Source organism: Lactuca sativa, chromosome 4, assembly GCF_002870075.4.
Source record: "Lactuca sativa cultivar Salinas chromosome 4, Lsat_Salinas_v11, whole genome shotgun sequence".
Taxonomy (NCBI): domain Eukaryota; kingdom Viridiplantae; phylum Streptophyta; class Magnoliopsida; order Asterales; family Asteraceae; genus Lactuca; species Lactuca sativa.
Genome location: NC_056626.2, coordinates 19000656 through 19013610, shown reverse-complemented (window position 1 = coordinate 19013610; position 12955 = coordinate 19000656). Strand labels below are relative to the sequence as shown.

General features: G+C 34.4%; 1 protein-coding gene across 1 annotated transcript; it reads right to left on the bottom strand.

Annotated features, from left to right (window-relative positions):
• Positions 1-7995: 7995 nt before the first annotated feature.
• LOC111880210 (protein argonaute 7) lies at positions 7996-12401 on the bottom strand. The gene is made up of 3 exons (XM_023876621.3): positions 11784-12401; positions 10036-11269; positions 7996-9542 (listed from the first exon to the last, which is right to left on the bottom strand). The coding sequence occupies exons 1-3, from the start codon at positions 12139-12141 to the stop codon at positions 8102-8104; spliced, it is 3033 nt and encodes a 1010-aa protein (XP_023732389.1). The 5' UTR covers positions 12142-12401; the 3' UTR covers positions 7996-8101.
• Between the last annotated feature and the right edge of the window lie 554 nt (positions 12402-12955).

The following is a 12955-nucleotide window of genomic DNA, read 5'->3' as shown; positions in this document are numbered from 1 at the left end:
CTTACAATGCAAATTCAAATGAAAACTATGCTATTACATATTCCTAAGCAATCTATCATAACTCTAAGTAGCAGCTTAAAATTCAATCATCGAATCATGCGATCGAAATCCATTTCTTTGCGATCAGACTCAACTCACTTCTTCCTTTAAGTTTTCTCTCTTTTCTTCGATCCTACAAAACAACAAAATGTAATCTTATCACATCATGTATTAAGAATAAAAAAATAGAAAACTTACTAGAGTTAGATAGTGAATTTTACCTGAAGCAGAGTCATACATCTTGACTCTCCCATCTCTTAGATCTCTCAGGTAGTTAGGACAGCTTCGTAACCAATGCCCCCTCTTTTGGCAGTAGAAACATATGGATTCTTCTGGAATGGTACACGGGACTATCTCAGACTCAGCCTTTCTCTTGCGTGGAGAAAATTTTTCTGGACTTCCAATGTTGTGATTTCCCATAGAAGTTTGGGATATTGATTACCAGACAAATTTGCTCGACCAGTGCGCCAAATCATTGCTGATTCAGTAGCAATAAGCAAATAAGTCAAACCAATGTGGGTCACGTCGTGTTCCATCATATAGTACTCCCTAACGAACTTACCATATGAATCGGGAAGTGAGTGAAGAACCAAGTCAACACCTAACTTCTCCAAGACATCGACGCCCAACATTCCCAATCTATCAATATGCAACTTCATATCCAAGACATGATCGCATACCGACTTTCCATCTTCGTATCTTTTCGCCAACAGGGCTTGAGTGACCTTGAACTTTTCAAGTCTTCGAACACGTGAGTCAGGGAGAATTATTGGAGGAGGTAGAGGAAGTGAAAAATGATTTCCATTTCCACAATCCAATTGTGGAACATCATCTTCAAGTGGAAAAATTTTTCCAACGGATTTAGGAAGACAATAGTTGTCAGACTTTGAAATCTACAAAATGGGAGAAAATTCAAGTTAGTTGATTGAGTCCTTAATAAAACACCCAAATGAGATATTAAGGATAGGACCCAACACAATATTCTACAATTTAGAAGAGGGATGTCGTAATCCAAATTGCAGAACATTTGAATGTAGGTAAATGAAAATTTACCAATTTCCACTAAGAAAAAACGAAAAGGAAATTTATGTTTTAAATAAATTGAAACTCCTATATCTGTTGAGATTCATTGAAATTTTCAATGACATGTTTAAATCTCAAGTGTGCCCTTTGTTTGTGACTGGGATGCCGAGGATCACAAACAAGTTGTGGATAACCATGCAAATATACATGTTGCCCCAATGTTACAGTCACCTAATAGACGTGCCGGTTAACCACACACGCTCCATCGATCTATGACAAACATCGAGTCACCATTTGCCACCTTTGCTTAGAGCCCAATTAGTGTGCCGATTAACCACACACGCTCCATTAACGTCTTAGCAAGGGTATAAAGTGTAATTTCATGGAATAACACCAACTCCACATTTTTCCTAAAGTAACTAAGATTTGGGAATTTATAAAAGTGTTTAGTTACTTCGTACTTCATTATATTTATAATGGAAGGTTGCGTTCTATCCTACCCATTCAGCTAACGACCCTCCACTAGTCAAGAGTGCGGTGGGTAAAAATGGATACCCAATGGTGGTCATTTTACAGGCCGCTTCCTTAAAGACCCTTTATAGACCATCTTCGTGAATGAGGCCTACTAACGGTAAGACTGAATCTTTACTTATACATATATAATAGATTAGACTTTTAATTTTATATAGTATAAGGGTGTATTTTACACTTTTAAAATACTATGTGGTCTAATTTAAGAAAATTATACTTTTAATTTAATTAAATACAAACCATATCATTATGGATTTATTAACTCTCTTTTAACTATACATTTAATTAACTTAATAAAACCATAAGGTGTAATTTGAACTTTTCAAACAAATAGGGTTTTGGAATTTAAAAGTTTCAAAATTAAACTTTTAATCAAAAATTTAAATTCCAAAACTTGAGGACAAGTTTTTGGAACTTTTAAAAACTATCTACATCAAATTACCAATGATTCAATTAATCAAATAATTGGGTGATTATCTAAATATGACCTAATTCAATTTCTTGCAAGATAATCCATCAAATAATTCAAATAAATCAAGTTTATCACATAAGGCAATGATTATCTAATTAATTTGACAATAATCTTCTATTTTGGTAAGGATAATCACTCCAAATTAATAACAATCGGATGGACTCGTCGAGTCAGGAATGGACTCGTCGAGTTCCCAGTGAACTCGGTGAGTTCACCTATAAACTCGGTGAGTTCAGGCTCCGGAATGCAGTTTTTCGTGATTTTCAGCTTGAACGATTATGTAAAGCATCAAATACATCAAACAAACAGCCTAGGCTCTGATATCACTAATGGGTTTTGAGCACTACATCAATCCTATGGTGTACATGCAAACCCTAAAGTTTTGGATCTAGTTTGTCTAATGAGCATTCAATAATCATCCAAAGCTCATAAACCCTAGATCTAGCATATAGTAATCAATATTATTATAATAAAAGTGTTTGGATCTTACCTTGATTGTTATGTAGCAATAACAATCTCAATTCCTCTTGATCTTGACTTTTGAAAGCCTAGTGCCTCAAATGTTGCACCTCTAACGGAGTCACAAACACCATGAGCAACAAGATGACTTAGGAGAAAGAGGAGCAACGCCAAAAACGTCCAAGAACCCTTAGAGATCACTTAGCCACGTTTTTGGGAGCCTTAGGGGTCTTTATATACTTGTGTGGGCTGCTAGAGTTTTAGGTGAAACCCTAATTCTTTGCTTAGGCCTTAAGCAACCCATGGAGTTCCCTAGAAAGCCCTTGGACAAAATCCATATGGGCTTCCCATAGATTTCATCCAATCCCCTTTCCATTAGGAATCCATAGCCCAATTACAACTATCATATAATTGGAATATCGATCCCCTTTACTTAATTAATCTCTTTTAGCCACAAAAGTAATTCTTATTATATCTTGACTAATGTTAATTAACCAATATGATTTCTCTTTTAATATGTTATCCATATAATATATTAATAAATCATAATTAATCTTTTTTCTCCTTAATTCATCCTATCAGTTGCTATGGTGAAGGCAACCCAAAAGGATCATGCTCAAAATCGGATCAAGTGCATACCAAAATAGTTATGGGCATAGACACCTAATCCAACACTTCCAACTCAATCATACATAACAGGCCCATACCCGAGGTTTGTTTAAACCCAACATGCAAAAACATAGGAGTCACAAGCATTTAGCATCATATATACACAATTTAGCGGGTCAACATTGGTGCCTTCGACCTACAAGCACAATGAAAAGACTCACCTCTAACCGAAGATAACGAAATCGTACACTCGAGCTGCTGCTAAGACGGATCCTCATGCTAATCAAAACCCAATAACAACCCTAATAAATAATCAGGGTTAATCCCATGATTAATGGTCCAAAATCATATTTTATCTTACCAAGGGCAAAAGACAATTTTGCCCTTTCCATGCATGACCCAAGATACAAGGTCCAAAATCCCTAGCGACCCAAGGCCTAAAAATGGCCCAAGTGGGTTTTCTGGGCGTACGCCCAACATACTACCTTGACTTGGAAGGATTACAGGGCAATAACCTAGTACGCCCAACATACCCTTCAGAAGTCTAAACTCTCTATTACGGTCTTAATGTTTTAAGACTTAACGTCCAAACTTTAGATCTAAGCCTAATGAAAGTCTAAAGTCATAAAGTTGTAACCTTTATGCTTTTGCATGGCAAAAGGGAGCTCAAAACCAAAACCTTAACTTATATTTTCATCTAAAACTTCATAATTGTTGTATGGATGAATATAAAGATCTAAGCTTGTATTTTTATTTCACCAAAAACTCAGAGATGCTTGAAAGGATAACTCAAACGGTATGGAGTAGACCATACTCATAAGACCAAGGTGTTTGGGACAAAAAGGTCATAACTTGCAACCTAACAAGATCTAGCAAGGCAAACATCAAGATTTGAACTTTATACCTCCTGGAGATGCACAATGATGGGAAGAATCTAGATCCAAAAGCTTGAGTGTAACACCACTTCTCCAAAAGTCTTCCTTTACCACCAAGAACACCAAAAATATCACTCAAGAGCTTCAAAAGTCACACACAAGAATTAGGGTTTCGAGATGGGGGCTAAGAGGAATGGAGGTTGGAGGTAAGGAGGGGTTTAAGGTCATAAAGTCCTTGAAATAGGGTCCAACCCTTAAATTTTAGGGTTTTCTATCTGCATGAGTACGCCCAACGTAGAAAGGAAAACCCGCAATCGTTTTTAATGACCCACGTCCGGCGTACCTATCTCGTACGCCCAACATAGGGACCAACTTTGCAAACTTTTTAATGAATCAAGCTAAATATGAAAATACCTGGAACACTGGTGTTAAAGTTATTTGTGGTGAAGTCTTTTTGTAATTCCATTGAATTAAACTTGTATCCCCAAGAATCTTATATGTACTACTAGGATAATTGGGCTCCAATCAAAGGCAATTTTTTTGGTTGGAGAGCATCTCTAAACAAAAATCCAACCAATGTGGCTTTGGTGAAAAGGGAGGTGGTTGTTTCTAATACCCTTTACGTAAATTGTGGTGTTGTTGAGGAATCATCAAATCGTTTACTTGTTACGTATTCCTTTATAGAACAAATTTGGGGGCAAATCTCCTTCCGGTGTGGTTTACAACTTCGGTTGTAACAAAAGGTGATACATTTGTTCAACTATCCAAAGAGATCTAATAGACTAGTAAATCTCCAAAAATTAGAAAAATTATTCAAGCAATATTTATTGCCTCTGTTGGTTCATCTGGAGAGCTAGAAATGACCATAATTTTAATAATAAAGTTGCATCCATAGCTTGGGTGATCAACGAAATAAAGGCAAACACATTTTTATGGATAAAAAAATAAAAGTAACCAAAATTCACTTGATTGGAAAAAGTAGGTCGAATGTCTTCTCACTAGAGATTGATTTTGGTATATTCATGGTCCTGGGGTTGAAGGTTTTGGGTGTTTTGGGGTAGCCTTTGGTGTTGTATTACTTTTTACGGTGAAGTGTGTGTTTGGTGTGTGTTCGCCTCATTTTTCTAGGTTATTAATATGTCAAGGTTTCCATGAAAAGTATACTTGTTTTTGTGTGTGGTCTAATTTCTTTTATGTTTAGCAGACTAATTTGTAACCTGTGAGAACCACGATTAAACTTTCATATCAAAAAAGTAAAATTATTAATCAATTATTTTAAATAAATTATTATTTAAGAGATATTTTTTTAGTTATATAAAATTATAATCGTTGATTTAAATAAATACATGAAGTTATATCACTTATAATCTGTATTAATTTTATTTTATTTTTTAATCTAATGTTAATAATTTAATATAATTAGAGTGAGAAAATTTAAAATGAAGAACCGAATATTAATTTAATATAATTTGAATGAAAAAATTAAAATTTAAAATTTAAAATGGATAATCAATTATTAATTTAATGTAATTAGAGTGGAAATTTAAAATTTGAAATTGAAATGAATAATTAATAGGTTGACAAGTGGCATGATAAGTGATATTTAATATCAATAAAGAGTTCTAATAATATGATATTTGTGAATTGTAGAATAAACTTATTCTTTTATTAGAAGATTAGGTGCAAGACTCATGTATTATATGGGTTCATTTTAAAGAAAAAAAAATATGAAATTCTAAACATTTGAGATGTTTGAATTTATAAGAAAAAAATAAAAAAAATATTGAATTATTAAAATTGAATTATTTTTTTTTCTTTTAAATTAAACAAATAATTTAGATAAATAAATAAAAGAAACTAATGAAACTTTAATTTAGAAAAATTTGAAAGAAGGAAGTCAATTAATGAAATTGATATGCATTTATTATTCTATTTATTGCAATTATTACATTTAAATATTATGTGGAAATTAATAAAATGAACAAAAACAAAAAAAATGTCATGTGGAAAAAAATTAATTAAAAATAATTACAAAATAACATGTGACCAAATCAATGAGTGTGTGACATGTGGTAAAAAAAATTTATTTATTAGGAAAGATGGAGATGGAGATATTTTGTTGGGTAGTTATTTGGAGTGTGCGTATTTTATTCTTTTTCTCGATGTACTGTTTTTTAAAGACCTAATCTCAAAGATTGATTTTTTTGTTTAGGTGTTGGTTGCTGTCCAGATAAACTCTACTATTGATGTAAATAAATGTTGAAGTCCTGTGCTTGTTGTTGGTCTTGTGATTTTTAAGGTACCTAAAGAGAGATTATCAAAATTTTGTTTGGTGTTGTCATGTGGAGATCACATAGCTTCATGTATCTTTAGTTACACTTTGCAAGTTACAAGTTGGTTTGCTTATTGATAACGAAAGGGGTTCTTCTCATGTGATGACTCTTGGTGTATTCACTTCATTTCTTCAAGTTTCTTGGTTTTGGGGTTGATTTCATCCATGTTATTCTTTTTATCTTTTGCAATTTTAGTTTGAACCTTAATGTTGCTCTGATTCGAATATTTTGGGCGTGTTTGGCAAAAGTAGTTGTTAGCTGGAAGCGGGTAGCTAGTAGCGTGTAGCATGTACCTGATAGTAAGAAATTGTAGCTTTTATTTGTTATATGAATGTTTGACAAAAATAGCTGGAAGTTTTTTTAAAATATGTAAAATTACATAAAATGACCACTGATTAAAAATAAATAAATATATTTTTAAGGGTAATTATGAAAATTGATTTCAAAAGCTCGGGAGCGTTTTGTTAAACGCTACATGAAGTAACTTTTAGAATCGGAGCCTTTTGTTAAAACTAAAAGCTAAAGCTCGTATTGCCAAATGAAACTTTTTGTTTAAACTAGAACGTTTTATCAAAAGCTAAAAGCTAGAAATTCTTAAACGCTTCCAAAAATTCGGTGTCAAACACGCACTTTATTTTCTTATTGTCTTATTGTTTTCTTATGTATTTGGTACCTTTCTCTGGTTTTCTTTTATAAAATTTATTAACGTTCAAAAGGAAGAAAAACTTAACCGCTTCAAGTACTCATTCTTTTGTTTTTATTTGTTTAATAAATTTAGTAAAAGTCATAATTTTTAGTATGCTCACAAAATTTATAAAATCGTCACGAATATTCACCAATTTGAGTATTTTTAATAATTCATGATTAAACTTAAGGATATTTTTTTGTAGTAAAATATTTTTTGTGACTGAAAAAGTAATTCGTAAATTCTCGACTCGGAGTTTTTTAACAGTTTAAATAGTTGTTTTATGATAGTTTTGATACATTCTAGAGATTTTATATACTTTAAAGCAAAATGTAATTATTTGTACCGCTTTTATGACGTATGGGAGTAATTTTGGCTGGCATTGTAACACCCTGCCTTTTTTTTTTTGCATGCATGCCAAAATAGTGTTACAGTTCTCTATTCTCTTACAATAGAATATTTTTGAAGAGTTGGTTTTCCAAAGTGAGCTGTATTTTTATTTTTCTAAACAATTTAACTTAATGAAATATCTTCTTAAAATTAAAAATATAACATGATTATTTATTTAGCTTCTGAAATGGTTAGCAAGGTTTTTTTATTATTATTTTGTTTTATTAAGTAGCTGTCTAATTATTTTTTATCAAATCACTTTTGTTCTCGAAGGAACATAGGGTACTACAAAAGTTATATAGTTTAGTATAAATAACACCGAAATGCGCATATTAAAAAACAAAAAAGAATTAAAGTCTTGATGCTTATCTATTTTTTTTTATTATTATTTCTCTTTCCAACCATAATGATATTTTGTCCTTTCGAAAGTACTATGATTGTTAACAACCATTAATGAATGTTTTCGTCCATTTTTATGCGTTTTTACTTTTTAGCAACTGTAAGTCTGTAACACTTAACATAATCATATATCTCATCCACATGAACAACTAAAAACATATATTTTACGTACAATAACAATAATCAAACCCATAATATTTGATTTCTAATAACATTTACCAATTACCAACTTGCTAAAAGGGTTATATATATGTTAAGAGTCGATCTACATATCCTATACCAATCTTTAACAATAAAACATAAGATTTTTAACACTCTCCCGTACTTTAGGAAGCGGGGTGGTCTTCGGTGGGCCCCGTCTCGTGAACCCCGGCGACACCACGGTCCGGTCAAGATACAACCGCCCTCGATAAGCCGCCAAATGTGCATAATAACACGGTGGCACCAATGAAACCGGTTTAGTACACCTCACAAAAGTGAAACAAAGATTATAAACCAATTTCTGAAATTCATCAGAAGTGAACTCGTTTTCATCCCACAATATATGATAATGTGTAGGCCGACTTGTCCCCTTTACACCCCAATGACTACAAAGATAAAAATCAAACTCTTTCGGGTGGGTGATAACCGAATCCACCACCGTACCCGGCGGCACGTTTTCATCGGAAAAAAGATTCCGGGAGGTGCCGCCGCCCGATTCTGCCGGAAACAGCCTCGTGTGGTGCCGTTTTTGAACCACTACAAATGTAATCGGGGGGTTGTACCCGGTGAAACGTGAACACCCATCACGAATCGCTTGCAATTCATCACGAAGAACTTTATGAAACTGTGTCTCGCTAACACCATCACGAAAGAAAATCAATCTTTTTGGTAATTTCGAAAGCTCACGAACAAAATCATGTAATATCTCCTCCACCATTGAACTCAAATCTTGAATTATTTCTTGCCGGTGAGTCTGCGACCTCATTTTTGAAACGTACTTGTTTGCCGCCGGCCAATTAACCGATCCGACAACCGCCGCCACCGAGGGGCTGAAATCATCAAGTGGGTGCGGATGCGTGACGTCCGCACCCAGAAACATTACCGGCTCATCAAGGGTTAGAACCCTTGGGATCTGAGCCGGTAACGAGGTGTACAGTGCAACTGTACACCCCCCGATTTTGGCATTGATTTTCAATGCCAAATTCGCAAGGAATTGAGAACTCAATCTCGCAAGATTTTGATACAAACAACATTGGCTCATAACCCCGATGTTTGTTTCTCCAATGCGCTTCAAATCCGCGTACCCTTTATGTTTCTTCTCCATCACACAAATCAAAAGTTGTAAATTATCGGACGCGGCTCTTTGGATCTTTTTGAGTTTGGATTCGAGAAGACAGACATTGTTTAGAACTTGCATTGATTCAAACTGTGGTTTTATGACTGTGTTCTTGTTGAGAAAGATTCCTAATTGTTGACATCTTTGAGTTAATTGGTCGATAAATTTGGGAATGATTCTTTTTTGTTCATCGGTTCCACCGAAACTAATTAAAGCCCATCTCCCAATTCGGCTTCCTTCAAAAACTTGGCTACCTGAAAAGTTCCATTGGCGATCATGGCGTGAAGGGGTCAAATCTCTTACTTCACCACCATCTCCAAGTTTAAGCTTTGGAGGACGAAGAATTCGCCCATTTAATCTTGTCATCTCCTTCAAAATATGAAGATTGAAGTCTCCTGCTTGCTTTCCACTGTTTCAATGATTGAAAAAGATATATCAAAACACTCGATAAGAGCATTTATAATACTAAACTCTTTAGTACATATTTCATCAATAGTACGGTTTTTTCGATAAGCCTATTTATGAGTTTTACCAATTTCAATCTCTGTCCTTTTTTTTGTTTTTCTATACAAATCAATAAAATTTGAATAAACGAATAGCATATATATAGTTTTTTTTTGTGGTAGTTTATCTCCTACTTTGTATCTCTATTTTACATTATATTAAAGAAAATAATGTTTTTTTTATTTGTAATAGTTAAACTAAGAGACTAAACGAATAGAAAATATGAAAAAGTTAGTTGGTCAAGCTTGTAGACTTACACTTTGAAAAGGTTTTTTTATTTTTTGAAAAAGTAGGAAGCTTTTTCATTGCTTTTCAAATTGAAAAAGGTTTGAAAAACATTTACAAGAATCAGAGATGAATAATTGAATATTGAATAATTAATGAAAGAAAAGGGTTACCTTGATGGACCGAAGGGTCCAGCCATGACACCATCAATGATCGCTTTTCGTTCTCGTGGTTTTTGGCAACCCAATTTCAGAATTTTTGCAGTTTGATCATCGGAAAGTTTTCCGAGAAACTTTTGGCCTTCACAAACGACACAAAGCTCCATCGGAAGATAACATGGTCGTCTTCTACTAGTCTGTAAACATGGCAAGTTCCTGTATTGTATATCATAGTTATACTGTTCTTTAAAGTAGCTCACAACCCATAAATTATTCCCATTTCGATCTCGAAACCAAAGATTCTCAGTGGATTCATCTGTCAAACTGTGAACTTTGTATCTTTGAACAGTATCACGGTGACAAACGAACACCCTTATGTTCTTCATCGCCTTTTCAACTTCTTTCTTCTCTTCAATCGTCAACTCTCTTGTTTTTCTCTCAGAAAGGTCATTCAGAAAAGAAAGACGCTTCTGCAAATACGGGATCACTCCAATGCTTTCATGAAAAGCGGTGACTGTTAAGTCTACATTGAGCGCAAGCCCTTGTTGTGTTGGTCGGAGACTTTGAAAGAAACCTCGAAGTCCAATTGCGCCACCTCCTATGTCTTTAGCGCCTCCCATGGAGGTCGAGTAAAGTGAACGTCCTAATGGGATGCATTCTGACAAAGGGTTTTCACGAAGAACAACATCTAACGCTTGGAGATAGTCTTGTGGAGGTGGGATTGAATCGTTGTCTTCTTTACTCAAGTATTTGCTTAGTTCTTTGCCGTTGAGTTTCGATACAATCTTGATGTTTACCCTAAAAAGCTTGGATTTTTCTTGATTCTCTTCACAATTTGGAGGAATCGAAGGATTACCTATTGGAATTGGGATGTTAATACAGAGTTCAATTCTGTCTTTTTGGAACTCGATTGGGCTAAAAAGGTTTCTCCGGCCATCGTAGCTAGGATTGGCACCGGATAAAATGGTGGGGTTTTGTTCGACGAGTTTTTGTTTGATCAATCGAGCAATATCCTTTGAAGGTTTCGGGGAGATGTCGACATCGTAGTGGTAAATTAGCTGTGAAGGGTCGAATTTTACAAGGAAATGATTGGCTAAAAGTGAGATAATTGTTCCTTCCGAGCCACCGGAATCCGGCCTTCTTGCCACCGTTAATAGAGGTTCTGGTAGTGTTGAATCCCTTACAGGTCTCAGTTCGTCTTTCTTTGCTCCCATTGATGAGTTAATTGTTCTTGGAATCACCTCTAGAGCTGTTTAGATTAAAAATATTTAGAACATTAGCGTCACATTTGATTAAGTTTCAGGTTTTTCATACCAAAATCTTTTTAGAAATACTGTCAAGTGATCATGATATGCTTGTTGTGATGGAGAAAGAAAATTGGAAATTAAAATCCGGCAAAAAAAAAACAACAACATTCAACAACAAAACTGAATGCAAGGGATAAGATACTGTCTCGTTTTAACAAAAGATTCTCTAATTTACAAACATTAAAGCTTGAAAAAATCAAGAATTCCTGTTCTTGAAAACAAGAAACAAAAAATACGGAATCTTGAACACATGTTTACACCAATGCTTGACAAATCAATCAAAACCCTTGTCGGAGTTCGATAAGAAATAAATAATTCAAAAGAAAAGAAACAACAAGAGCTCATTTGGGGGCATTGATAAAAACCCAAAACCATGTAAAGACAAGTGCTTAAAAGTTAGCAAAAAGATCAAATAATATAACCGAAAGAACAAAACAAAAAGAGGGTTTTGTCTACCTGTTTGATGAGATAGATGTGAATCAGAAGTAGCAACAAGAGGTGGAAGATGATGATTTTGCTTCCATGGCGGTTTCTGCAAATGGGGTTTTGGCGTAAAGGCATGATTTAGAGGTAGAGGTAGATGTAGAGATGGAGCTATGGCGTATTGAGGTGGAGGCAGAGGAAGAAGAGGAGGTGAAGGAGAGTGGTACAGATTTTGATTAAGAAAACCGAAATTTCTGTTGGAATGCTGCAAAAGATAGTGCGGATGAAGATGAAGATGATGATAAAAGTGTTGGTGTGGAGGGTTATTATGTGTTCTTCCTCTGAAACTCTTTGTTTTTGCTGTGCATTTCTTGTTCTCTCTTTCTTCCATGGTGAACACACTAGAGAGAGATCCAAAAGTTGCAGTCTTTGCATGAGTAACATATATATATATATATATATATATATATATATATATATATATATATATATATATATATATATATATATAGAGAGAGAGAGAGAGAGAGAGAGAGAGAGAGAGAGAGAGAGAGAGAGAGAGAGCAAATGGGTTTTTGTCTCAGAGATCAGAAGGCAACTAGGAATAGTAGTAGGAACTGCAGTTATTGCAGAGAGAGAGAAAGGAGAGGAGAGAGAATTATCGATGTAATCTTCTTGAAGGAAAAAGGTTAACGAAATCTTTTTGGATATTTGGATTATTTTTCTTAGATTTGAACTTTTAAAAATATTTTAATTATATATTAAATCTATGTTTTCGGTATATAAAATAAGATGCATTTTTAGTTTATTATAATTTAAAATGATATAAACTTAGTTGATAATTGATAAGCTTATTCGTATATAATATGTAATCCTAATATGCAAGTGCATACTACATACCCTTCTTACACTACATCCGCAGAGTGTCTTAAACTCGCTAAGTTGGCCAATTTCTTAGGCCGCCCGGTATACTCGGAACGAAAGCTTCCGTGGTCTAGCTGGTCACGAACCACGTTCGTGTACACCATCCCATTGCCTTGTGGTGGCTCGTGGTCGTGACGGTTTGTGTTGGGGACGACGGAGGCGGACGACCAATCAGGTGTCTTCTCCTCTCTTCTTTTCTCTACTTCTTCTCTCTTCATGTCTTCCTCTTTTTTGTAGACCATAAGGAAGTGATCATCTTGTTAGGTTTAGGAATAGTTGTG